The 27,750-nt window shown below is 38.3% G+C and overlaps 1 protein-coding gene across 2 annotated transcripts; it reads left to right on the top strand.

The window, feature by feature from the left end:
• Positions 1-1,171: 1,171 nt before the first annotated feature.
• On the top strand, positions 1,172-27,750 carry stxbp1a (syntaxin binding protein 1a). 2 transcript variants are annotated; one of them, XM_087791046.1, is made up of 20 exons: positions 1,172-1,259; positions 8,561-8,610; positions 8,713-8,794; positions 8,870-8,946; positions 9,754-9,832; positions 9,939-10,042; positions 12,685-12,833; positions 13,748-13,832; positions 13,906-14,036; positions 14,098-14,205; positions 14,280-14,340; positions 15,427-15,492; positions 15,557-15,637; positions 15,698-15,836; positions 16,857-16,966; positions 17,056-17,157; positions 17,265-17,350; positions 18,522-18,676; positions 20,378-20,537; positions 26,743-26,832. In XM_087791046.1, the coding sequence occupies exons 1-19, from the start codon at positions 1,223-1,225 to the stop codon at positions 20,485-20,487; spliced, it is 1,812 nt and encodes a 603-aa protein (XP_087647172.1). In that variant the 5' UTR covers positions 1,172-1,222; the 3' UTR covers positions 20,488-20,537; positions 26,743-26,832. The 2 variants fall into 2 exon arrangements, with proteins under 2 accessions (XP_087647172.1, XP_087647173.1); XM_087791047.1 differs by lacking the exon at positions 20,378-20,537 and having other exon boundaries at positions 26,743-27,750.

The raw sequence follows: 27,750 nt of genomic DNA, 5'->3' as shown, positions 1-27,750 counted from the left end.
ACTGATCAAGGTGGAATTGAGGAGATTAAAGGCAATATTTAAGAAACATTAAAGGCTTCTTAAAGAACAATCCTATTTCATCTTTTGTTCATGTTTTATATTGTTTAACATGTGGTTGTATTTTATACCTGTGATAACAACACTACTATCATGCTCACCAGGGGAAAAAAATTTAATTCTAATTTATTATATTAACATTGTTTGTAGGGACATTTGGTTTTATTTCCACCGTCGTCTTTCCTGTTTTTTACATTTATTTTGCTTCTTTGGAGAATTTTTTTCCAATGCTCATAACAACAACAGATGCTAGTTTCTGGCCTGAAACATGTACTTTATACACTGTATTTTAACAGTATATACATACATATTTTAAGAGAACATTTAGATTTGTATCAAATAAGCTTACATCTTGTTATTTTGCATATATTTAAGTTCCATATGAAATATTTGACATTTCAATCTAATATGCACTGTTATTAATTATTGATACCTTTCTAAACAACAACAACAATTTCACAAAATGTCAAACACAGCATCTTTAGTTTTATTGAATTGTTTTAATTATGTGTACTCTATGTTTTACATCTGTCTGTCTGTCTATCTCTCTGTCTCTCTATCTATATATCAATCCATCCATCCATCCTTACATACATAAATCTTTATTTTGATTGTTGTTTATTGTAAACTTTCTGCCCGAACAATTCAAAATGATGATGATGATGACGGTAGAATAAAGAAATATAAATCAATGATTTACTTGCTGTAGCATAAAATACATTAAAATTATTATTTAGAGTCAGACAAAACTTAAAAGCCAATAAAATGTGTAATTTAAGTGTCTATGTTGGTTCAACAAAAGGTCTTTCATCTTTTAATTCAGGCTTCTTTTTTTTTTTTAAGAATATTGTTTACACAGAAGAAAAAAAACCCATTAACGATGATAACATCTCTTGATCATTTCCCAAAGCGACGTCAATCCAAAGCAATAGCTGTGGTTTCCAAAGGTTAATCGTCCATATGCTCGAGCTAGATGCTAGAAAGAGTGAAGCCCAGCCCCTCCTGTGATGGAGGGATGCGGAAGAATACGTGCTGACGTCTCCTCCAGGAGCTCCTCCACATCTCTGTGAGCTGACCAGAGAGAGAGAGAGGGAGAGAGAGAGAGAGAGGGAGAGACGCGGAGGAGAAGAAAAAACACACTCGCTCCTGCATCTCAACCTCAAACATGGCTCCTATCGGATTAAAGGCGGTCGTCGGCGAAAGTAAGACTTTTAAAAAAAGATTTCAATGGTTTTTCCATTCGTGGCTAATTATGAAGCGAGCGGTGGTTACGCAAGAATTGAAGAGGAAGAAGAGGAGGATGATGGTGATGAAGGCTGTGCGGATGCTTGCCATTGTAGAGATGAAGGGATGGAGTTCACCTGCAGGGGTTGATCCTTTTTTATTTATTTTATTTAGAGGGAGGATTCTCACGTAGCACCTTCCTAGTGTCTTCAATCCATCCGCGTTAGAGCTCACCTGCCACTGCTTATAATAAGGTAATAACGCCTCCAAATGTGTAATAACGCCAGTGATCGCGCCAGGATTTGAGGTTTAACCCTTCACGTGCAGCAGAGCCTCACCCCTCGGATGATGATGATGATGGGAGGAGGGGGGACGAGGTGGGAGGGTGGTGATGTTGGGGGGAGGGAGGGGGGGGCAGACATTGACTGCGCAAATCGTCACAATAATGGCGGATACAAGACGCACGAAAAGTGTGGCGAGGAAATTCCGCATTTGTCGTGAATATATCAAACCTAAACTGAAGGGGGTGGTGACAGGTGACGCCGGATCACAGTCGATGGTGCGAATTCTATAGGTCTGATCTGAGCACTTGTGCTAAAGGGGGGGTGACTGGAGTGTTTGGTGCTGAAGCAGGCCTGGACATGCAAGAGAGGGTCAGCTGGGTGCAAGTGATGGGGGGGTGGTGATGGTCGCCTCTTTTTTTTTTTAATGTCACAGAAGCCTGCAGAAGCTTTCACACAGGCCTCTGTGAAGTGGAATCAATATTTCGCCCGCTTTATTCTAACAGAATATTTGGCTTCAATGGCATGTCAGGAACCTTTTTGATTTTTTTAACCGCCTGTTATATGTCTGATTTAAGGAGGAAATTCAACCAGGATTGGTCAGTTATAGAAATGAACTCCAAGGCCTCGAAACTGTCCACTCACATGGAAATGATTGGTTATATAACCTGTAGATATAAAAAGACATCCTAAAAAAAGGATGCTCGTGGAAGTATCGTTTTTTATAAACAAACATTATAAATGGAGCCGTTACAGTTGAATAGACACATCACAAGGATAAATACATGTTTAGGTTTCAATTTTTAATTATGTATAAAAATATAGAATATTTGTGAACTGAAAAAATTGCCATGTCATATTGAGATTTCTTTTTTTAAATGTATCTATTGAATACAACACACATACACACAGAAACACAAGAAGAAATTGCTGCAGCTCTTTATACGCAGAGTGACGAATCCTTAAAAAGATTCATGGATCCATTCATCAAAAACATCACCAAAATGTTCTTTCTTTCACCGTGTGAATGAACATTTTATTAAAAAATAAAATCAATTGTAAAACGATATATAGCTAATTGACAGTGGAATACTGGACGTCATATAACTTAAAAGATTAAATAAAATGTTTTAAAATGTAAGTGATATCACATCAAATGAGAGATAACGTTGTAACCACATGTCACCTCAGATATAATAATGGAGACGTTCAATTTAAGTTTATTTTGAGAAGGTTTTAAGCATACTACGAAATTAATAGTGTAGGTAAAATGTAAGGTCTTGTGCATGAGTGGATTGTTAAGTGAATTATATATTAAAATACAGCATACCCTTGATATTACTGACACTATACTATATCTTCTATATCTATATTATTCTTTCTGAGATGAGCATTGTTCTCAGAGATAAACGAACGCTCACATGGGTAGACGGTGGTTACACCAGACTGGGATCGGCGATGGTGGAGCTTGATGCCGAGGGGGAGGGCACACCAGCGCCGGTCCTCTCTGCAGCAGCGTTGGGAAGCGCCAGGATGGGAGAGGGGGGATGGGCGATGCTTCACCCCCTCCTCCATGACTGTATAAGAGCAGCTCAAAGGAGCTACAGCAGGAATAGGAGGCTGAACAAGTGTAGGGTTTAATCAATGACTGAGCGGAGAAGGTTAAAAGGTTGATTCGATGCTTTGTTATTAGTTGATCTGTAGTTGATGTACTATTGTTGTTTGTTTGAATTGAAACTACATTGATTATTTGGTTATAATATAAGGTTTTAATTTAGACTAAATTATAGATAACCCCTGTCATCTTCTTCCGGAGAAAAATACCATCTACACCTTTATGTGAATATGTTGAATTTGAAACAAAAACTCGACTTAATACAGCTACAATACAAGCATGTATCTAGCGATACTCATCAGGATACAGGTGAAACGATTGATATATTGATATATATGTCAAAGTACAGATTCGAATGGATCTGGAATCCTACTAGTACAGATTGGAATTCCAATCTGATCAGATCAGAATCCTACTAGTAGATCCAGTCTATCCTAGCAGGATTCCAGATTATACTAGTGAATTCCAATCTCTACTAGGAGAGATTGGAATCCTACTATTGTATTGGGATCTGAATATTGTATTTCGGATTATTAAGATATTATTAAGATCCCAGTTCAGTAGCAGAATTCCAATCTGTACTAGTAGGATTCCAGATCCTACTGGATTCCGATCTGTACTGTGGCATATATATTGTCATACTGTAGGAACAAAGATGTATTTGTAGTATTGTCGAGTACTTGACTCTGGTGTTGCAGAATTTACAGACCACATGACTCTTGACGAAGTCGTAACTGCTTTCATTTGGTTTAAAAAAACCAAAACATGTCCAAACATCAGCTTTAAAAGCGAGTGTCGACTGTATCCTCTCGTCCTCAGTCACCACTGTGATCTTGTGGGGGATGTTCCTTGAGCTGAGTTGGACGTAATGACTGAAGTACAGACATACAGTATCAAGTAAAAAAAAGTGTTGCGATATATATCCCTGCATGAATATTTTCTTATCATATTGCAATGGGTTGTGTTTCTTAATATCGTCGGCTATAAGTTATGCAACTGTTCGGGTCTTTCCGGGATTTGTTTGATTCATAGTCAAAGCTGTTCATTGCATCTAGACATTGCGACAACTCTACCAAAGCCATGAACATACTGTATACTGTCAGTCAGGTTACAATACAAATAAAGGCGCAGGAGACTCCTTATGAAACCTATTAGACAGACAAGTCAAGATTCACTCAATTGCCAACAAGTCAACCTTTTTTATTGTACTATTCAATGTGTTTCTCAACCTTTTATTAGTGTAGAAACCTCCAAAACAAGGTCAAACATTTCTCTAAATAGACAGAGATCACACCAAAGTGTAATTCACATTGACGTTTGCATCCTTTTTGGTCTTTTTCAGTGCATTATTTAACCCTTTTTACTTCACATATACCGAAACTAGTTTCTGATGCTTTCGTAATCGGGCGATAAAAAAAAACAAAAAAACTTCAATACTTCATCTAATATCTGTTGTAGTGAATGCAAATGAATATAGCATTTAACCATAGTGAAGAAGATCAGTCTACGTCACATCTATCAAGTTATTAGTAAAGACGAGAATCTGACCGACAACCTCAGGTGGTGAAGAACGTTAGTGTAACAAATGATCGTTTGACTCATGATGATAGTGACTTCTCCTTGATGGTCATAATGTTCTCAGGGAAAGGTGACAAAGAAGGTCGCACACTCTGTCTCGCACTCGACCTGCAAAGCTCGACCAAGCCCTGGTCCGGGCTCAGGGTCTGACGCAGTGGCCGCAGTCTGCTAAACACACACACACACAACAAGCACACACATCCAAATAAATCCATTGTGAAATGTCATGTTGCTGTGGTTACACAGAGGGAAAAGGAAGGTGATGTAAAGCTCCAGAGAGGGAGAGTAACGCAGACTCCAGAGTGCTGTGTCAGAACTGGCAAACCTCCTCCTCGTCGTCGTTGTCACATGACCTGACTCTCTGTGCTCCTTTTGCATCCATGCACACATTTTTTCATCAAGAAATATCTGGTCACGGAACGTCCTCAGTAACCTAAGTGCACATGGGAACAAGCTTTTTTTTTTCCAATAAATCTTGTGTTATTAATGTCATTGGCATAATATTGAATTTGGCTCAGACGTGCAATAAGAAAGCTTCGTCTACTGCAGTTGCTCAGTGCAGCTTATGTAACGTCTTATATTTATTTCTGGCCCGTCACAAGTTTATGTTTATGGGCAGAATTCACTGTAGGATAAAAATGTTTATTATTTTATTCTGAAATACAATTTATTGGTACCATGGATTCTCGTCTTGCTTTCAAAAACAACAAGTACAAAAAACACAATAGTTTAATAGGTGAATTGTATTAAAAAGAAAAAGAAATTACTTCCCTGATGTAGTTTTAGTCTGAGTGATGGGAAGGAGACCAAATGTTTTTTATATATATATATGTATATTGTGATCATAGGAGATTACTGCAGAAAAATAAATATAAAAGTGATTGACTTTTAGCTTTGACTTATTTTTAGTCTGGTAAATTAACTTTTATTTAATCAGTGTTTAACTAGCATTATAATACTTTGACTAGAGTGTAGTATTTTTTGTCAATAATGTGTGTCTATTTTATTTTGACAACCCAGTCAGTTGTGCTCGGTCACAGTTATAAGAAAATTGCGTTTATAACTTGTATTTAGACTGTTTTTTATTATGAAATATGTATTATAGTTATAAATATAGTTAAACAAAATGAAACAGTTACAGTCGGGACTTTTTAAATCTAACTGTGTGTACATGTACACACTTATGCTTCTGATTTATTGTTGCATTGCTGAAGGATTCTTGTTGGTAAACTACTTGCTGCATGTTTTCTTCTTTCATCCTTTTTTTAAACTATGCAACATTCTTATACCAAACTGTGTTCAAAGTGATCGCTACAGAACACATACAATTAAACCTATATTTAATGTGTAATCTACTTTTTTTTTCATGGGAAGGTCAAATGCGGGTCAAATTATGTCCACCTTGAGCAAATCATCTATTACGACAGTGTATGTTTTGTGTCACTCTTTTTGTTTATACACATAATGGAGGATACAGTGGTTTGACAAAGAACGTCAATGTAAATCGATGGCATTGATCAGTGCTAAGATAGAATGAGGTAAACGTGTGTTGGTGTGTGATGCTCTTTATACGGTTTACACAGCTGCTGCTGTCGTGTTTGTTCAGGTCTCTTACCCTCAAACTAAATGTCTACGTATTGTCGAACGACAATCAGCTCGGGCAGATGGGAAAATCCGCATGGTTGGCTTTTTATAACGTGAATCATTGATGTAATAATAAGAACTATAATAAATTAATATTTATTCTCTTATCATGAGCTTTCTTCAGAACAAAATACAAAAAAGGTGCACAGTGGTGTACTGCTTATTGGGGAAACCTGCTGCCTTTTTGTGTGTAGTTTGTATGTTCGCCCCTTGTTTGTGTTTACTACCTGTACTCAGGTTTCCTCCCACCAACAGTGTGTTTGGGTGTGTATGAATGATTGTGTGTCCTTAAGCAGTAGAGGTGTGTATTGGCAAGAATCTGTCGATACGATGCACATCACAATACAGGGGCAACGATACGATATATCGCGATACTGTGGGAACAAGTTTATATTTGTAGTATTTTCCGAGTACTGTTGCAGAATTTACAGACCACATGACTCCTGATCAAGTTCTAACTGCTTTCATTTGTTTTGAAACCAAAATATGTCCAAACAGCAGCTTTAAAAGTAGCTAGAGACGACTGAATCCTCTCGTACTCAGTCATCACCAGGATATCATTGTTCCTTAAGCTGCAGATGACGTAATGACTGCTGCCATCTAGTGCGCAGAAGTTAGATTGCAAAACAAAACAATATTTGCATGTTAATTGTAAATAAAACCATGTGAACTATATAATAAAATATCATTTGAAAGCAACAAAAAAAATTCTGTGCTCTTGAATATGGATAGTATTGTGAAAAATAATATTAACAATTAGATATTCACACCCCTATTCACCAGGCTGTCCCTAGCTTCTTGCCCGGAGTAGCTGGGATAGTCTCCAGCCCCCCTGCAACGATGCTAAAGGAATCAGTGGTTTAAAATTGATTTATGATTGAAGATACAAAAATACAGTCTCCAATCTGACTAGTAAATATTTAACTTCCTGCCAGTCAGGTGCACAATTAAATATGTTTCTTTTATTCCTTTATTTTTACAATAATTCTGCTAGAGAAATTTGGCTCGCACAGCAGCAGCAGACATGGAAAAACATCAGCTAACCAGGAGGAAACTGCTGTACAAGAAGGAAATCAAATTATATGTATATATATATATATATATATTTTAATCATATTTATTTTATGTCATGGCGTTGTGGCTGTTTTGTTTTAAAATTAATCTTCTGGCCGCTAGTTGGCTGACTTTACACCCTTCGCAACTAACGTTAAAAGGAAATCCCACGTGATGACTGAGGACGAGAGGATACAGCTGACTCCAGCAGCTTTTAAAGACGGTGTTTTGGCAAATTTTGGTTTTAAAACAAATGGAAGCAATTACGACTTTGTCAAGAGTCACGTGGTCTGTAAATTCTGCAACACCATAGTCAAGTACTCGACAATACTACAAATACATCCTTGTAACTACAGTATCACAATATATCGAAAAATATCGTGTCATTGCTCCTGTTTCGTGATACGTATCGTATCGCCCGATTTTTGCCAGTACACAACTCTACTGGCAAGTGAAATATATTCCAAAATATTTTGTCCTAAACCTTTGCTACAATACCTCACTGTTTGTACAAGTAAGAGTAGGATTATTAGGCTTCAGGTCAAATGTACACCCTTAATCTGTCATAATCTGAGGGTTTAGTGACACCGAATGATATCGAGCGTAAAAGGATTTGTCTTAATATGTTTGACAGATGGTGGGAAAAGTGAGCAGGCAACAGAATAAATGATCAACCTCAATGTTTTTCTATTTGCATTCGAGCAACAAAGTCATTTGGCCGACATTTTCGGTATTAAATTGAGTTTTAAGGCCATAGTTGACCTCGGCATGCAGCTGCCCCCCGGTGTGCAGAAATGCATCATGGGATTGAAACAGAATTTACTATTCTTCAAATGCCCTGGCTTAGTATGTTTTCCTGTGCTGTGCTCTGTGAAGAGAAAACAAGTTAAAAACCTTTTTATGGACGACTAAACAACATGAACTCACCAGCTCAAAAACCACGTCTTAAACATTCAAATTGAATTCAACCTCAGAATGTCTGCAGGGTTGAGTCTGTCAGATTTCCCGAGTAAAGAAGTCTGAAAGTAGAGCAGTGGCCCTCAGGTCTGCCGGCTAAATGTGGAACACATATCTGAAAGCTTTTTCTCTTCTTCTCTCCTCTTGGCAGAGATTATGAATGATGTCATCAAGAAGGTGAAGAAGAAGGGAGAATGGAAGGTGAGAAGACACTCAGAAGATGATAAAATTCCCATCTTTTGTTGGATTTAAATGACCTGTTGAAATGGCAAATATCTTAAAAAAAATGTCTTCTACTGTCAGGCTCTGATCGTGGACCAGCTGAGCATGAGGATGCTGTCGTCCTGCTGCAAGATGACGGACATCATGACCGAGGGCATCACCAGTAAGACACTCACCGTTATTTATCGCAACCATCAGGTCACGTTCCTGTTGAACCGTTTCTGTTTTCGATCTCTAGTTGTGGAGGACATCCACAAGCGGCGAGAGCCTCTTCCAAGCCTGGAGGCCATTTACCTGATCACACCCACAGAGAAGGTAGTCCCTCCTCCTCCTCCTCCTCCTCTCACTCCTCTTCATCCCTGTTGTCAGTTTTTGTACTGTAGAGACAAACACATATTTTAATTCAACTCTGAGGAAGAAAGCAAAAAGAAAAAGAACCTTAATATTATGGAAAAACTACAAGTTCGTTGTAAAGTTCGTCACTAAATTAAAGCAGCAATATGTAAAATTGCTTCCTTAGTGTAACTGCAATATCATGGAGCCACAGTTGCTTTGACGCACATGTATTCAGAACAAGATAAAGGTTCTTGTTGTGGCGATTCCTCATTTTTTCCTTCCTGGACATTTCAAAAAGTCTTGTAACCACTGTAGAAAAGCAGTTTGGTGAATTTGGTGGCAAATTTTTGAAGTGAAGAGCTTGTTAAAAAGTTAAAATAATTATTTAGAGAGGTCTAGTACATGAGCCATGACTGTTCGGAAAAAAAAATATATATAAAAGAGGTATAAAAACAATGCTAATAATAATGTCAAATGTTATGTAGTGCAGCTTTAAGAAGGTTAAAGTTGAATTATAAAATCATTTTAAACATAAGCTAATGGCTGTTATTGATGAGAAATCTTTTCATTTAATAATTGTAATTTTTATTAGGTAATTTCTATAGAAATTATAGACAAAAATGTGTTTTAAAGGTGAACTGATGATGCTAGTGAATAATATAATTAATGGGTCCGACATATAAGCTTCTAATAAAGTGTAGGCTCTCATTGTTTTTGTTAACTTTATCATTCTTTGGCTAGCACTGAAAATGTTCTCAACCTCGTTGTTTTCTTTCCTCCCAACAGTCGGTCCACACCCTCATCGGAGACTTTAAAGACCCTCACTCAGCCAAGTACAAGGCATCCCATGTTTTCTTCACTGACTGTGAGTGAATGATTCAATATAATCTTTTGGTTGTTCCTGTGCAACACGGTACACACCTGCCTGTAAATGCTATCACTTGTAAACAGCCAACTGCCTTCTTTTACAGCGTGTCCCGATCCTTTGTTCAACGAGTTGGTGAAGAGTCGTGCTTCCAAAACCACCAAGACTCTGACAGAGATCAACATCGCCTTCTTGCCCTACGAGTCTCAGGTAGGATGACATCAGACTTTATTATTATTATTATTATTAGTAGTAGTAGTCGTTGTAGTAGTAGTAGTTGTAATAGTAGTAGTAGTAGAAAATAAATTATTATTATTGGTAGTAGTAGTAGTCGTAGTAGTATAGAAATTATTATTATTATAAGTAGTAGTAGTAGTAGTAGTAGTAGTAGTAGTAGTAGTAGTAGTAGTATATAAATTATAAGTAGTTGTAGTAATAGTAGTAGTAGTAGTAGTGTTAGGGGTTTTTGTGTTCCAATGAACCGACCCCTCCCCAGCCTCGTACGTGGTGGTGGAATGAAGGACAGACACATGGATGAGTTTAAGAAAAATGCTCGTTTAGTGAATTATGCAAAAGTCAGAGACAAACTTACGTGCACACGGGCGCTAGCAAGCAGAGAGATCTATCGCAGACGTCTTCGGATGCCAGAACGCAAAGATCAGACAAAATGGTGGATCTTTATAGTAGAATATTCAGGTTAACGCCTCTAGTCAAATGTGAATGTAGGATTGGTCAGTGACTCTAAACACTTGATTCTAAGATGGCCGTCGCACGTGATCGTAGTGGAAATTTACCAAAGTTGTTTTCTTCTCGAATCTCTTCCCAGCGACTTGTGTCCTTCAGAGTGAATTCTCAGACAGGTGTCCAGACTTCCTGGAATCTGGGATTGTTTAATCTTTCTGTGTGTGTGAGGGTTTGTGACCTCGGCCTTTGAGTTGTGAACCTGAGTTTAGTTTAAGTGAATGCACTGCAAGACAATGATTATTTAATATGAATTAAATATGTAAGATCATCAGTTAATCAAGTGACTATTTGAAATGTGTGTTAAATGTAGATGATTGATAACAGTAAAGTTGTCATTTCCTTACATTCCCCCTGATTGCATCATGAACTAATGATGCAATAAAACAAAGACAAGTCTGATTTCAAAATAATGATCGTGAATCTGATTATAAACTAAACATGCTAAACTATCATCCGTATACTGCCACACAAAGATTACATATGGTGAGAAAGCAACAGAGGAAACACAGATTCATTTAATGAAAACAATTATACATTATGAGCATTTCTCTCAAATCACAAAAAAAAGAAAAAAAATGGTATGGTATTTATTATTATTATTATTATTATTATTATTATTATTATTATAATATTTAGTAGTAGTAGAAGTAGTAGCCGTAGTTGTATAGAAATTATTATTATTAAAAGTAGTAGTAGCAGTAGAAGTAGTAGTAGTAGTAGTAGTAGTAGTAGTAGTAGTAGTATAGAACTTATTATTATTATTATTACCATCAGCAGTAGTAGTAGTAGTAGTAGTAGTAGTAGTAGTATAGAAATTATTATTATTATTATTAGCATCAGCAGTAGTAGTAGTAGTAGTAGTAGTAGTATAGTAACTATTATAGTAGTAGTAGTAGTAGTATTAGTATGACAGTATAATTTAAAGATATAATTATTGTTGTTCTTGTTATAATATTTATTAATATTATTAAAAGTAATTGTCATTATTATTATTAGTAGTAGTGGTAATAGTAGTAGTAGTAGTAGTAATAGTACTATTAGTAGTAGTATTATTAGTATTAGTATTATCTATCGATCTAATGTTTATTATTATGTGATTATTATTATTATTATCATCATCATTATTATTGTAATTATTATCAATGTCCAAATATAATCTGCCTTCTAGTAAAATCTTAATCTTAATTCAGATTATTATTAATTAAATCCATGTCAACAGACGTAGTAGCTCTTAGTAAATACTCACTTTTGCGGTGATCTATTCTTCAATGCCTTAAATTCATTCCCATCACTGGGCATCAGTTTTCAAGGTTTTTAAACAAGAACTTTAAGGTACAGCTGGATGTATTTCAGTAATCGCCTATAGATACTGCTGACTCAGTAGGTGTATATATTTTCTCACAATCCTTACTCTTCCCTACAGTCCCTTGAGATTAATTAGATCATACGTGTTTGTGTTTTAAATGGCAAATGATCCACCAATATTCTGCCTCTACATCCTGTCAATTCTCCAAATTTCTGCCCGGTCCACAAACCATCGCTCCCACTAGTCTGGCGTCATTAATTCAGTGTCAGTGGTTTATTCCTGCTCCGGGGCACAGTGCGGACCCATTGCCCCGCCTACATGATGATGCTGGCGCACCATTGGCCGGAACCACCATCCACACAATGGGCAGTAGCCAATGGTTAACGTGCCCGACACGGGAACCCTTCTGCAGGGTTGGAAGGAGGGTCACGTGACTGGGAACAGATGGGGAGGAGGGTGCAGACAGGAGGAAAAAATGAACGATAGAAAGGGATGTCAAGGGTGTGTGGGAAGGGAAAATGGTTGAAATGAGAATGTTTAAGGAAATGGGGTGATTTCAAGGACACGGTCAAGAGGTGAAATAAAACATTCCAAAATAATTATTGAATTTTTTCCATTGTTTCAATGTTGAAAGGTTGAAAAACAACTAGAACTAAAGGTGAAATAATGAAACAACCTATTAAATATAGACATCAATATAAGAGAAGTTTATAACAACTGTAATCACTTTAATATATATATACGTATATAAATATCTGCTTGCTATATATTAACCCTGTATTTATATTATATTTGTGCGCAGGTGTACTCTCTGGACAATCCTGATGCCTTCCACAGTTTCTACAGTCCACACAAGACCCAGCTGAAGAACCCTGTGATGGAGCGACTGGCGGAGCAGCTGGCGACACTGTGTGCCACTCTGAAGGAGTATCCTGCCGTCAGATACAGAGGGTGAGCAGCAGGTGGCGCTCTATATACCAGTCAATTATCGAACTTATCCAATCAATCGCTTGGTCAAACTTTATTCGTTACCAACTTTTTAGGAGTAGAATGTGGCTCAAATTTTTGTGTTGTATGTATGTAAGACGTGTTCATAATGAACTTAATTGTTGGTTAACGTGTTGTTAATGATATAATAATAATAAAATGAATTTACACTTCTTAGCCATTTTTACCAAGAACATGGACAGTATTATCATCTTTTTATCATTCAAAACATTCACTTTTCACAATTTTTTCATAAATTTAATTAAAATAAATTATGCTCTGGATTCTTAACTAAATGTTTTTTTTAAATAGTGTCTTAACTTTACCACTGTGTAATAAAAATGGAAAACGATCGTCTTTTTTAAGATGTTAAATATATTGGAGGACATTCTAAAGCTAACGCTAGCTTAGCTAGTTGATAACAATTCAATTTAATGAATTGTGTCAAATCATAACAGAGTTATCGCGAGACATTTTAGCGTTTAAATGGTACTTTATAAGATAAGATAAAAACAGGACACAGACAAGCAGAAACCTTGAGCAGAACCAGACTTAGTCCGAGGTTAAAATAATCGCCTTGTATCTCCTTGAGTCATTGGATACTGAAGTTGAATTAAATAATGTAAATCTCCACTTAAATAGAATAAACATAATTTTGAATATGACATTTTATCACAACAACAAAAAAATCAGTCGTTTAAAAGATTATGGTTATTATTTTTGTAGATCACACTGATTCAGATCTGAATGTCTTAAAAATGTCTTGTTATCAGTGATATATAGCGTATATGTTTCTGTTTTTGCACAGTGACTAAAGAAATAAATCACTAAAACTGCATTATTTAGTAACTTTTAAATGCTCTTCACCGTCTATCTAGCGAGTACAAGGACAACGCCACTCTGGCTCAGCTGCTGCAGGACAAACTGGACGCCTACAAGGCCGACGACCCGACGATGGGCGAGGTGAGCTCCGTCCTCCTCCCTGAGAAACTCACCTCTGAAACAAAATGTTTTCCCCGTCCTGCTCTCTCTCCAGGGTCCGGACAAGGCTCGCTCGCAGCTCATCATCCTGGACCGAGCGTTCGACCCCGTCTCCCCCGTCCTGCACGAGCTCACCTTCCAGGCCATGGGCTACGACCTGCTGCCCATCGAGAACGACGTCTACAAGTGAGACGGTCGTTGGCGAGACACCATTTTTTTCATCTCAACGACACCTTTTCTTTCCCAGGTACGACACCAGCGGCATGGGAGACTCTCGCGAGAAGGAGGTCCTCCTGCACGAAGATGACGACCTGTGGGTGAGCCTGAGACACAAACACATCGCCGAGGTGTCCCAGTGAGTATTGATCTGTGAGCTGCCGATCAGATCTGTGTCCGTTCTTCTGCTCATATTTAATCTCTCGCCATCAGAGAAGTGACGCGTCAGCTGAAGGAGTTCTCGGCCAGCAAGAGGATGAACACTGGAGAGAAGGTGGATTTTATTTTCTATACGTCTGCCGTCTGGTTTAGAAACTATTAAGATGTTTGATTTGTATTAATTTGATTAAAATGTATTTATTATTTAACCCTTGCGTTACCTCAGGGTCAAGATTAACCAAAGGCCTGAAAGTGTTTGTAGTATACAAATGTGTTTGTGGTATCCCTAGGGTCTAGGTGACCCTGTGCCCCCCCCTAAAAATGTGTTTGTGGTATCCCTTGTGGTGTTTCTGGGTCTAGGTGACCCTGAGTTCCAAAAAACAACACATTTTTTAGGGCCTCTGGGTCACTTTACCCAGAGACAACAACAGAAGGGATACCACAAAAATATTTGTTTTAGGCCCTCCGGATCAGACCTAGAAACAACACAAGGCATACCACAAACACATTTTTTGGGGGGGGGGGTCACCGGGTCACCTAGGCCCTAGGGATACCACAAACACATTTGTTTTTTGGGCCTCCGGGTCGACTAGACCTTAGAGACAACACAAGGGATACCACAAACACTTTTGTTTTCAGGCCTTTGGGTCACCTTGACCCAGAGACAACACAAGAGATACCTCAAACACATTTGTTTTTTGGGCCTCCGGGTCGACTAGACCTTAGAGACAACACAAGGGATACCACAAACACTTTTGTTTTCAGGCCTTTGGGTCACCTTGACCCAGAGACAACACAAGAGATACCTCAAACACATTTTTTAAGGGCCTCTGGGTCACCTGGACCAAGGGATAACACAAGGGATACCGCAAACACATTCGTTTTTTGGCCCTCCGGGTCACATTGACCCAGAAACAACACAAGGGATACCACAAACACATTCGTTTTTTCGAGGCTCCGGTTCACCTTGACCCTGAGACAACACAAGGGTTAATATTATTCTATTATATAATCTATATGCCCATGTTAATGTACAAGTCTCTTATTTTATTTTATATTTATTTCACTTTCAACACCACAAACATGTCTTGTGTTAACAGTACTGACAGTAAACGTGTTCTGATTCTGAAATAACCTATTTTAAGCAGCAGAAGATAAACTGTCTGGTCAATAAGTCTCTGTCTCATTATTCCCCCTCCAGACCACCATGAGGGATCTGTCCCAGATGCTGAAGAAGATGCCTCAGTACCAGAAGGAGCTCAGCAAAGTATTCCTCATAAGAAGACTCTTAAGAGTGTGAGGTGTTGAACTAACCCGTGTGTCTGTGTCAGTACTCCACTCACCTGCAGCTGGCCGAGGACTGTATGAAGCACTACCAGGGTACCGTGGACAAGCTGTGCCGTGTTGAGCAGGTGAGTATTCATTTGTTTTTTAAAGAACAACAGCTCTGATGTCGGGGGTCTCGTCTCCAGGATCTGGCCATGGGAACAGATGCAGAGGGGGAGAAGATCAAAGACCCCATGAGGGCCATCGTGCCCATCCTGCTGGACGCCAACGTCAGCACCTACGACAAGATCCGCATCATCCTGCTCTACATTTTCCTCAAGAACGGTAGGAAGAGACGCCGCAGAGATGATGCTCGAGATTATACGATGTATTTAACAGATTATTATTTTACAAGTGATACAAAAAAAGTGTTTATTCGGGAGTGTAACTGAGTAGAAATGTTTTGTACATTTTTATATAACTGTAAATCAACTTCATTACAGTTAAAGACAATTTAAAGCTATTCCCTTCTTCCTCAATATTCAATGTATATTCATTTATATTTTATTATTTTATCAAACATCTGAATAACAATAATTTACTTTCAATACATTCATTTAAATAAAAAACAAATAGATACAATTAAATAAGATTAGAAATTCCACCAAAAAGTACAATACAATAAACATTTGTAAATATGTGTTCTGTAAATATGGTATACCTATTATTATTATTTTTTTTAATGATTGAGCATTCTTGAGAAACAATTTAGATGTTTAATGTATTTATTATTTATCTCTTGTGTTACCGCAGGGTCAAGGTGACCCAAAGGCCTGAAAACAAAATTGTGTTTGTGGTATCCCTTGTGTTGTCTCTGGATCAAGGTGACAACATAAGGGCTACACAAACACATTTGTTTTAGGGCCTCCCGGTCACCTTGACCCAGAGACAACATAAGGGATACCACAAACACATTTGTTTTCAGACCTTTGTGTTTTGATCATTCTTGTCCCTTATTGGTTTATTTTCTAAAATCCTGTGCTAAAAATATTTCCCCCTCTATTTCCTCTTTTGTCTTTTAAGCAAATAATAGTTTTCTTTGTTGTTTTTTTTCTTAAATGTGTATTTTTTACTCATGCTTATATTTATTTTTCTCCAGATAAGATACATTGACAACGTTGTGTCATCATTTTTATTTCCTGTATTAAAAAACCTGGAAAACGTATTCCAATTTACATTATTTCATACATTTTCTTTCATATATTTTAAACAAAATTACCTGTAAATTAACAAAAGATTTAAACATGTCTTGTTCATTTCATAACATCTGAACATTGTGACGTTCATGAACTCACTCTGCTCCAGGCATCACCGAGGAGAACCTGAACAAGCTGATCCAGCACGCTCAGATCCCACCTGAGGACAGCGAGATCATCACCAACATGGCTCACCTGGGCGTCCCCATCGTCACCGACGTAATGACCTCTCGGCGAGAGAGGAAGCTTCCAATGGAAACGTTTCTCTTCCTTTTTTGAAACCGACTCTTCTCTCTGTTCCCGGTCAGTCCACCCTGCGCCGAGGGAAGAAGCTGGACAGGAAGGAGCGTGTGAGCGAGCAGACCTATCAGCTGTCCCGCTGGACGCCTCTGGTGAAGGACATCATGGAGGTTAATATTTCATTCGTACCGGACCCCCCTCGCCGTTGCTAGGAGACGTGACGCTGTGGTTGAGGAAGGAACAATGCTCGCATGGTAACGGCTTGTCTTCTCTGCAGGATGCTATCGACGATAAACTGGACACAAAGCATTACCCGTATATCTCCACCCGATCCTCCGCCTCCTTCAGCACCACCGCAGTCAGGTACTCACGCCGGGCGTCTCACTCACAGGGAGAAACATGCGTCCATTTTTTAAAATGCCATCATGTAACTAATGGTTTGGTTCTTGAGTACGTTACGTTTTCCAATAGAAGTAGGAATCGGAAATGATATCATGGCGTCCTTAATGTCCTTGTAAGTGTCGTGTTTTGAGCTCTAACAGTTCTAATTACAAAAGTAATTCATCTTCTAGTTGTTTTTTATTTAAACTTTATTTTATTCAAATCATCTTTTGGATTTTATACAGATGCAAATTATGTTCCTCCATATAATATCATCCAGGACACCAGTCTGTCATAGAACACACAACCATTCACAGACACACTCATACTCCTACGGACACATTTCCCAAATTCCCAATCAACCTCTGTATGTTTTTGGACTGTGGGAGGAAACCGGAGTGCCAGGAGTAAACCCACGCAACACAGGGAGCGCACAAGGTCACAAGTTGGCTCCCTCTAGAGGATGAATGTGAATTGTCACTAGTTTAACTCGAGTCAGACCGTAATTATTATTGCTAGGATTGATGATTTACAAATGTTTCTTACGGCTCATATACATTTATACTTTCTATTTATTGTATTTTTTAGTCATTCTTAGTCTAATTAAAAGTAAATTGATCTTATTTGCCGGATTTTCTTCCCTGTTTTGTGAGTTTTTAATTACTTTCTTAGAATATTTTAAAAGAAATAATGTATATAAAATTAAAATAACAATTTCAGCTTCATCGTATACTGTAATGGCATAATTGTGCTTCCTATTTTAATTTATTTAATGAAGATTTCTCCGTCATATTAGGGATATTTAGTTGATTTAGTCTTTATTATTGCTGTTCGTTTACTATTATTCGTATAAGCTTGAATCTTATAATAATATCATTATAAGGTGCTGGCTTCATATAAGCCTGCAGTGGTGTTTTTATTTATTTAATATGTTTATTGTTTATTGATTTAAATGATCCAAAATAAAATAAAATCTGAATTCATAGGGTTAAAGAAACTAAGAAAATGGTATATTTGAAATCTCCTCCATTTTGTTCACCTGGGGACAGACACTATCATCTCATATCATTAGATTAATAATAATCGTATATACAGTGCAACATATTTCTATCCGGTGAATATAACAAGTACCTGCCGTCTTTTTTTCCCTCAGTGCTCGATACGGCCACTGGCACAAGAACAAAACACCGGGAGAGTACCGCACGGGGCCACGTGTCATGGTCTTCATCATCGGAGGGATGTCCTTCAGCGAGATGCGCTGCGCCTACGAGGTCACGCAGGCCAACGGGAAGTGGGAGGCCATCATCGGTGAGTGATGCCGCAGGAGGCGCCGCATGAAGTCAACACTTGAATGTAGCCTCCGTTTCAGCCTGAAGTACTGTGTTAAACTGTCAAACGGGTTAATCTAAAGCAGGGGTCTCAAACTCAACTGGCAGGGGGGGCCCACAAGAGGTCAATTCTGGGTAATGTTGTATGGATTTTTGTGTAGTTTCACTGTCTAATTGTAGAGTGTGTTTTGTATTCTTTTATTTTGAAAATATTTCCCAATGCTATATGAATGAAACAACTGCTGTGATGATCTTTTTTCCATTAACTATCTGATATTGAATCTCTTGCTCTGCGTGTACTGAAAAAAACGTGGTCAATTAGCTATAAGGGCTACAGGCAAAATAGTCCATGGTTCCCCAAGTTTGAGACCCCTGACCTGAATACAGTTTTATGATGGTAAAAACTGCAATGTGGTGTCGTTTAAGACACTTCAGCCCCAAATGGTGGTCAAGTTTACAACTTGTTCTAATAATGACAGCTTGTCTTCCTCCTGATCCTGGACTCAAACCTTTAAGTCACAAGTCAGCGTTTAGATATAAGAAAATGATAATAAAAGTGCCCCAAAATGTGCACTTCCAATTCCAAGATTATCTGAGAAGTACTTGACTGTACAAAAAGAGATTTAATTGAACTTATTATTGGATATATTTAACAATTTACTGTCTGTAACAACTAAATGTGGTACTTTATTCTTTGAGGTTCGATCCATTTTAATTTTTCTCCTTCATCAACACGACGATCAAATTCCCTCTCTTCAACGTCGTTACTGTAAGAACAAGGATATTTTTGGAGTATTGTCCGAGTACTTGACTCTTGACGAAGCGTTCGTTGGTTTTGAAACCAAAAATATATTCGAAACTTCAGCTTTAAAAGCTGCTGGAGTCGACTGTATCCTCTCGTCCTTAGTAACTGGCTGGATCTTACAGGATTTCATTGTTTCCTTTGCTGCGGGGGCCCGCTGCCATCTAATGACTGGGTGTTGAATTGCAACACTAAAATGAACAAAATGAAAGAAATTGAATTTTAAACATGCTTAATTGAAATGTAGAATAAATATAATGACAAGATGAATTGAAAGCAAAAACTTAAAAACAAAAATAGAGCTGTTGAACGATACGGTGTTGTGAAGAAAAAACAATCGAGATATTTGTGTGGATCGATATTTTCTTCACCCCTAATTGATGCCATATCGCCGTAAAGATGAATCAGGCCATGAGTTTGACGGTAAAGTTCGTCTCTTAGCGCAACAATAAACTTGGATCGGTCCTTTTTAAAATTTACCCGTATCCCCCCCCCGCCGCCACCCCGCTAATGCTAGCTCACCCACCTGTTCTGTCACCCGTCTGGCTGCGGTCCAGTGTGTGTTGTGGGTCAGCCTCCCGGATGTCTCGCCCCCTCTGTGCCGTTTCTTCTGGATGTGTCAACGCTTTGCTGTGTCACTGTCTTCTGCTTCAACTCTTGTCTTTCAATTTCAGCTGCCAGTGTCTCTCTCTGTTTGTGTGTGTGCTAACTCTTTGTGCAGAGATGTGTGTGTGTGTGCGTCAGTACTGAGTGAGTATTTGTACAACAGGTTATAAGTTTTTTTTTTGTTTTTTTTTTGCTGGAGCGAGTGTGTGGGGGGAGGGGGCCGTGGCATGTGCTGAGTGACGAGTGGTGAAGCCCGCCTCTGTTCCTCCACAGGTTCCACCCACACGCTCACCCCCACCAAATTCTTATCGGACCTGCAGCACCCCGACTTCCGAGAGTCCACTAGGGTGTCCTTTGAGGACGCAGACGCCTCAGACGACTGAGGCGGAGAGAGGCAGATTGGGAGGGAGGGAGAGAAATCACACTGAAAAAAGTAAAGGCAGCCGCCCAGAGAAGCCCTTTCTGAACCTTCACAGCACAAGGGCTTCCTCCTTGTTTTACCTTTCTTTCTTATATCACTCAGTACCGTTTTGTGTGCCTCCACCCTCCTCTTTTTTTCCCTGTGACCTTCAGGGATGGGATCACCATGACCTCTCCTTTCAGAACTCACGCTCATAAACCTAGTATTTCTGTCAAGCTGGCCGTTCTAGTGAAGCAACCACAACATGATCCGATCAAACTATAAACTTAGTAACTCATTGCATCACTTCCTGTAGACAGTAAGACAAAAAAAGCATTCGAAAGCCCAATTCTTGTCTCATCCTGGCTTCTTTTTGGTGACTCAAATAATGAAGCACAATATTTTGTATTCTTAGATTATTAGATTAAGCACTTTTTTACAGTTAAAAATGTGGACCTCAAACCTGTAAGTTAAAGGGAAACTAATGTCTTGATTTAAGTGTGTGTCTTTAGCACTATTCGCACAGGATTAGTTTTACCTGTGGACCTTTGGTGATTTGTAAATAACCCCCACCACCTCTGTGTTTTTATAGTACATTTGCATGGGATAAGTGACGTCTGTAAAATAGTCTGTTTTACCGACATTACGGCCGAACATCCGCTTCTACTTCAGGCAATGACATTACGGCCACGCCTGTTGTACCTCGCGTTCCCGAAACGTAAACACGCCAAAAGTATGCACTGGAAAGAGAAAGCGAAAGGTAGCATGTAAACAAGATAAAGACCAGGATGCAGATTCGAACTGGACTTGTATTATCACCGGACGCCTGTGTTAGGCGAAATAAACAAGGTCATTTTCGGTCGGAATTATTACATTACAAATCACAAACATGTCACATTTGCACAGGATTAAATCTCTAACATTCTCTGCAATTATTAGTCGCCTTTGGTCCTCAGGTGATACTTATCCCGTGCGAATCGGGCTTTAAATATATCTTGGGCCTCTATAGTCTTAAAACTCTCTTTTCATCTAAATATTTACATTAGAAAATGATCTTAAGTCCCGCCCGCTGAAAACACTTTCTGGAGATGAAATCTTGTTATCATAACCACGCCCACTCTGCTGTTATTAATCAGCCATTGAAGTTTGTCACTGCGCCCCTCCAAGGGACTCGATGTATAAACAAAGCGGGGGTTGGGTAACAGCTGGCTGGAGGAGGAGTGAAGCCATTATTACGTCATAATGGACTCCGCTCTTGTAACCCATTCTTTGCCGAGATTTCAGACAGGGAGAACTTTATAAAGTAATAAGTTCAAAATATGGTCATAATGAGGGACTTACTGTATCTTGGAGAAAAAGGAAAGTTATCTTTTCACATTAGCTGCCATTTAAGCCTTTAAAATAAACTTCAATCAAACCATGTCAAACGCAGGCCAAACAAAATGTATATTTACTGTAGCTGTACCTAACATTAAGTAAACTTATGATTGTAATATTATTATGTATTTTCTTTAAGGCTCAATATATCTTATTTATTTGACTCTCACCAAGCAGTTACCTTTCTTTCAACATAATTTTAACTTTTATTGTAAGTCTCTGTATAATTTTTCAAGTCGATAATTATTATTTGTTGTCTTAACCTAAACACAGACGTCTTCATAGGTCACTAGATAAACATCAATATTATTTGATTAAAAACCAACTATCCGATGGGCCACGTAAAATGACTAAATTAAGCTGGAAGCGAACCAGCAACCTCATTGCAGTGTCCAAGTATAGTGAGGTCATTATTTTTGTCTCACTATTCTGTCAGATGGAATAACTGCGCACAAACACACACAATATAAGTTGAAAGGCCAAGCTTTCGGTTAGTGATATGATTTCTAAAATCAAATTTGTACCTGTGAAGGAGCGGCCATGTCTGAGGAGTTCGTGACCCCATCCTTGCTGCCTTGTCCCGTCATCACAGCCGGTTGGATTAAATCGCCCCTCAAAGGACATGTCAGGGCCGTTTACGCCCGCTGGACACCTCAGATTTAATCTACCCCTCGATCCATCTTTGATTTGACTCTGTGGTTATTCTTAACCTGGTTTCATGCAGGTCCTTGACTTGAAAGAAGGGCTGTTTTGTTTTCTCTCTGTGTGTTTGTTTGTTTTATTTAAGTTGCCTCCCAGTTCTTGACCTCAGTCGCAGTCACTGCCCGCCATCACATGCTGACATGACTCATGGCTGGTCGGCAGAGCGCCGGTTATCTTTTGATTGTGAAATTCTTATGAGCCAAATGGACACTTCCTGTCCAGCACCGCCACTCTGCTGATATGCTTCAGCCACCTAACAAAGCCGAGAGAGCTATTAACCCCGCACCTGTCTGGCAGGAAATATGTCTGTTGTGCGACTCAGCCAGGCCATTGTAGGTTAGGACTTCTTAAGTGTTTGTGAAAGCTATGTGACATTTCAATTAGAGATCAAGCAAAGACAACTTTTTAGTTTAGAAGTCATTTTACAAAGGAAACCAAAACTGTACTTACACAGCCCATATGGAACACAGGGAAAAATTAACTTGAGATCCATACATCCAGAGACTCTGATATCACTATATCCCAAAATGGAGAGATCCGATATCGAGAGATATTCAACATACTGAGTTCCAGAGATTTGAACAACCCGAGATTCAGAGTTACCGACATCTAGGGAGCCTAAAATCAATACATCCCAACAACCCAAGATCCCGTCATCCCAAAATCCCTTGATGACATAGATAACAACAAACCGAGGTCCCGAGTTCCTTAGATTTCGACATCCCTATAGTCTGACACCGCTAGATCCTGACATATATACCGACAACTCGTGATCCTGACTTTCATAGATCCCAACATCCCTAGATCCCGACAACCCGAGATATCGACAACCCAAGATCTACTACCCGAGGTTGCGACATTCCTAGACCCTGAAATCCATGGATCCTGTCATCGCTCCATCCCAACATATATACCGACAACAAACATAGATCCCGACTACTCAAGATTCCAACATCCATAGATCCCGAGATACCGAGAGATATTGATAACCCGTGATCCCGACAACCCGTGATCGCAACATTTCTTGACCTATAAATCCCTAGATCCTGACATCGCTAGATCTCGACATTTATACCGACAACATCCCTAGATCCCGACAACTCGAGATCACGACATCGCAAAGATATCGACAACCCGAGATCCCGATTACCCAAGGTTGCGAAATTCCTAGAACCAGAAATCCCTGGATCCTGACATTGCTAGATCCCGAAATATATACCGACAACATACATAGATCCCGACTACTCGAGATCCCGACATCCATAGATCCCGACATACCGAGAGATATTGATAACCCGAGATCCCGACAACCCGAGATAGCGACAACTCGAGATCTAGACCACCCTTGATCTCGACATTCCTAGAGCCTGAAAACCCTAGATCCTGAGAACTCAAGATCCCGAAATCCATAAATCCTGACATCCCAAAAGATATCGCAACCCGAAATACAGACAACCCGTGATCGCAACATTCCTAGACCCTGAAATCCCTAGAACCTGACATCGCTGGATCCCGACATATATACGGACAACATCTCTAGATCCCAACAACTCGAGATCCCGACATCCCGAGAGATAAATTAAACATGAGATCTAGACCATCCGAGATCGGGACATTCCTAGACCCTGAAATCCCTAGCGACATTCCTAGATACCGAAAACTCAAATTCCTGACATCCCGACATCCAGAATTGCTTTCATTAAATTGTAGTTTAAAGTTAACATACTGTGACACTAAAATATAAATAAACTGAACACTCACAACAGGTTAACTCTTTAAGTGTCCAGTAAATTTACTTCTTTAAAGATACTTTGAAAGACAACTGGATTGTCAGGAGTGAGAGATGGAGAGAAAGTTGAGAGATAGAAACCAAACTGACAAACAATTGGCTTATTTGTCGTTTGTTATTGGCATTATACACAACAAAACCGAGATTTAGAAGTAGATGTTTGTGGCCTAATGAGAACTCCATAGAACTGTTTATCAGTTTATCATTGATACTCTTCACACCGTGAGTGCTAGTTAGTGCTAGCTAAAGTCACTGTAGCATGATCAAGAAGTCAGTCACCATCTGTCTAACGCAACATTTTAAAACCGGAGGCTGCCGCTTGGTGTTCATCTCATCCTCAACTCTTCTGCTAAAGCGATGTCTTCACAGTAGGAAGCTCTCGCCATGAGAAGCCCCCCCTACCCCCCACCCCCTCAGCATACATCCGACACCTCACTTACTAAAACGACTACTTTGTTTCGTGAGAATCAGCGGCGTTGCTGCTCAACGCTGCCGTGTTGTGTTTTCTGCGGCACAAGTCAAAGCTGTGTGTTTGTCTCGGCGGAGAAGCAGGCGAGAGCCGCCGTCCCTCACTAAAGTACCTCCACGTCCTCCATGACCTCGCTTCCTTCTCTGCTCTCCTCGATCCACTTCCCTCCACACCGTTCTCAAGAGGGGGAAGTGGAGGAAAACACGCAGCTTTGTGGCAGAAACCAAAGTATTTCTGATGATGTTGGTAGTTGGTGTGAGGAGTAAATCAAGTCTCCATTTGCTGTTTTTTTTTTTTAAAAAACGATGAAGCGAACCAAACAATCTTGCTTTACTCCCATCCAAGCACCGTTTGAACCCGTGTCTTCAGCTGTCAAAGCATCTTTCTGTCAACCCAGTGTTGACATCATCACACACGTCCGCTCACGCACCAAATAGATCAGATTATACTTCGTAAGAAAACTGTAAGTGTCACTAAGCATTCTGGGTACTGTTAGCCTGAAATGACTTAGGTTATTTAGGTAAAAGCACTAACACTCATTTTTGCTTTATTCATTTACATCTATCATGTAACTTATTTTTTGGGGGGTTAATTATTCTTGCTATTATCTTAATACAAAAAGATTTCAATAAATAATTTATTTCAAAAACAAGGTAAACAGATGAATTAATATCAACATTATACTAACATACAAACATGAAAACTTGGATAAAGATGTTTCATATAAAATGTATAATTTTGAAAAAACAACAATATTATAATCACATTTTATTCCCTTTATATTGGTTAAATGAAAATAAGGAGAATTTATAGCATAGCATTAAATCGTGCGGCAATGATTAATTGATATTAACATTACACAGAGATATGTCAAAACCAAATAGAACTGTGAATGACTTATAAAGATGAGGAGGCAAACATTTAATTTTCTTAAAAAAGAATTATGTTGATTAATATTCATTAATACAAAGCTATGATGAAAATAAACAAAACTGAAAAACTTGATGTGGAAGCAAAATATATTATTTCTCTAAACCTTCATTTCCAATCAATATTTTTGTATTTTCTTCACTTAATACTGACACTTAACACATTATACAATTAGATAATAAAACTAAACAAAACTGAATAACCTTGATAAAGAACATTCTTTTTTAAAAATATTTAAGTTGAATACATTGTGTGGAATTTGATTCACTTTATATTGATTGATATTAACATTATAATCATAACAAATCTATAATTAAACAAAATAAAATGATGAAAAAGCAAAAGCAAAATATATTATTTGTATAAAAGAAAAAACAACTTTATTATCAATAAAGTGTGTGATATTTTATTCACTTTATATTGATTATGTTAGCATTATGCAAGCATAAGATAAAACTAAATATAAGAGTGAAAAAATAAGAGAGATTAAAATCATCGTTTAAAAAACTAATTAGTATGAGGTATTGTATTCATGTTATATCGATTGATATTTACACAATCCAAAGATATGATGGAAATAAAAAACGGATTAACTTGGATAAGAACAAAAAAGTATATCAAAACAATTTGTGTGAAGTATTTTCTTGCCTTAAATGTATTTATTGTGATGGACACAAGGTTTAGTCATATATAAAATAAAGAAATAAAATAGAAATAGACATGTCGTGGTTAAATTATTAAGATAATTGTCATTTAAAAGGAAATTCTAAGTTATCTGGGATAACTTTGCTGAAAGAAAATTGGTCAGTAATTAGACATTAATATTAGGTTTAACCTTACTTTTGATTTATTTACTTTCTCATCGTGGTTTGACATCTTCCATCACCACAAGTTCAACAGTCGGTCTCTTAAGAAGTCACTCAAGTAACTTTGTGTTTGTGTGCGTGTGTGTGTGTGTGTGTGTCGTCCAGGTTCGACCAACATCTTCACACCCACCAGCCTGCTGGAGCAGCTGAAGGCCATGAACAAACCAGACGAGGAAGTGACAAGTTAAAAAATATAAAAATATAAAATCTGCCGCGTCATCGCTCAGCTGCGCCACCTTCCTTCCACACAAACCTCTCATCATCAAGAAACCCACGTTTGTTGTGAATGCATCCTGCTTGAGAACAATAATAATAATAATTAAAAATAAAAAAAAGACAGATCATGAAAAAATAAAATATTTATCAGTCGTTACAGGTATTCTCATGTTTCCCTGTGGATGCAACAAACCAGAAGGCCATTTTAAAAAGTACCAAATGTAACATTGTATGCTAAGAAACTTGCTAGAATCTGTAAATGGTAGTTTTCTTTCTTCACATTTTTCCTCTTAAGTGTTTGTCCATTTTAGTAAAAAAGTAGTTGGAGGAGGGATGAGAGAAGAAAGATGTACCATATAATTGTCAACATGCAATATGATAAAAATGTATGTAACTGAGTGTCTTTGTTTGTCTAGCATGCTTGAGTTGTGAAACCTTTTACTGCATACTTCTGGATATACTGAGAGTTAGCTTTAGCCTACAGGCTAAACTACAAAAAAGTTAGCTTACTGGCTTAACTTCAGAAGCTAACTTTAGCCTGTATGCTAAACTGCAAACGTTAGCTTAACCCTACATGCTGAACTACAGAAATTAGCTTTAGCCTGCAAGCTAAACTACAGGAGTTAGCTTACCCCTGTATGCTCAACTGCAGGAGTTAGCTTTAGCCTGTATGCTAAACTACAAACATCAGCTTAACCCTACATGCTGAACTACAGGAGTTTGCTTTAGCCTACAGGCCAAACTACAGAAAGTAGCTATAGCCTACATGCTAAACTACAGAAAGTAGCTTTAGCCTACATGCTATACTTCAGGAGCTAGCTTTAGCCTGCATGCTAAACCTTGTGAGTTAACTTAAGCCGGCACACTTTAGGGGTTAGCATTTGGCTACAGGCTTAA

This window comes from Callionymus lyra, chromosome 5 (genome assembly GCF_982586985.1).
Source record: "Callionymus lyra chromosome 5, fCalLyr1.hap1.1, whole genome shotgun sequence".
In the NCBI taxonomy this organism is placed as follows: domain Eukaryota; kingdom Metazoa; phylum Chordata; class Actinopteri; order Syngnathiformes; family Callionymidae; genus Callionymus; species Callionymus lyra.
The sequence above is the reverse complement of the archived record's forward strand: the minus strand, read 5'-3'. Positions and strand labels throughout refer to the sequence as shown.

Excerpts from the sequence above, each read along its gene's own strand:
- stxbp1a (XM_087791046.1), top strand. The coding sequence starts at position 1,223 with ATGGCTCCTATCGGATTAAAGGCGGTCGTCGGCGAAA. Across the intron at positions 1,260-8,560 it reads AAAGGCGGTCGTCGGCGAAA|AGATTATGAATGATGTCATC; the intron begins GTAAGACTTTTA and ends TCCTCTTGGCAG. Across the intron at positions 15,493-15,556 it reads ACCAGAAGGAGCTCAGCAAA|TACTCCACTCACCTGCAGCT; the intron begins GTATTCCTCATA and ends TGTCTGTGTCAG.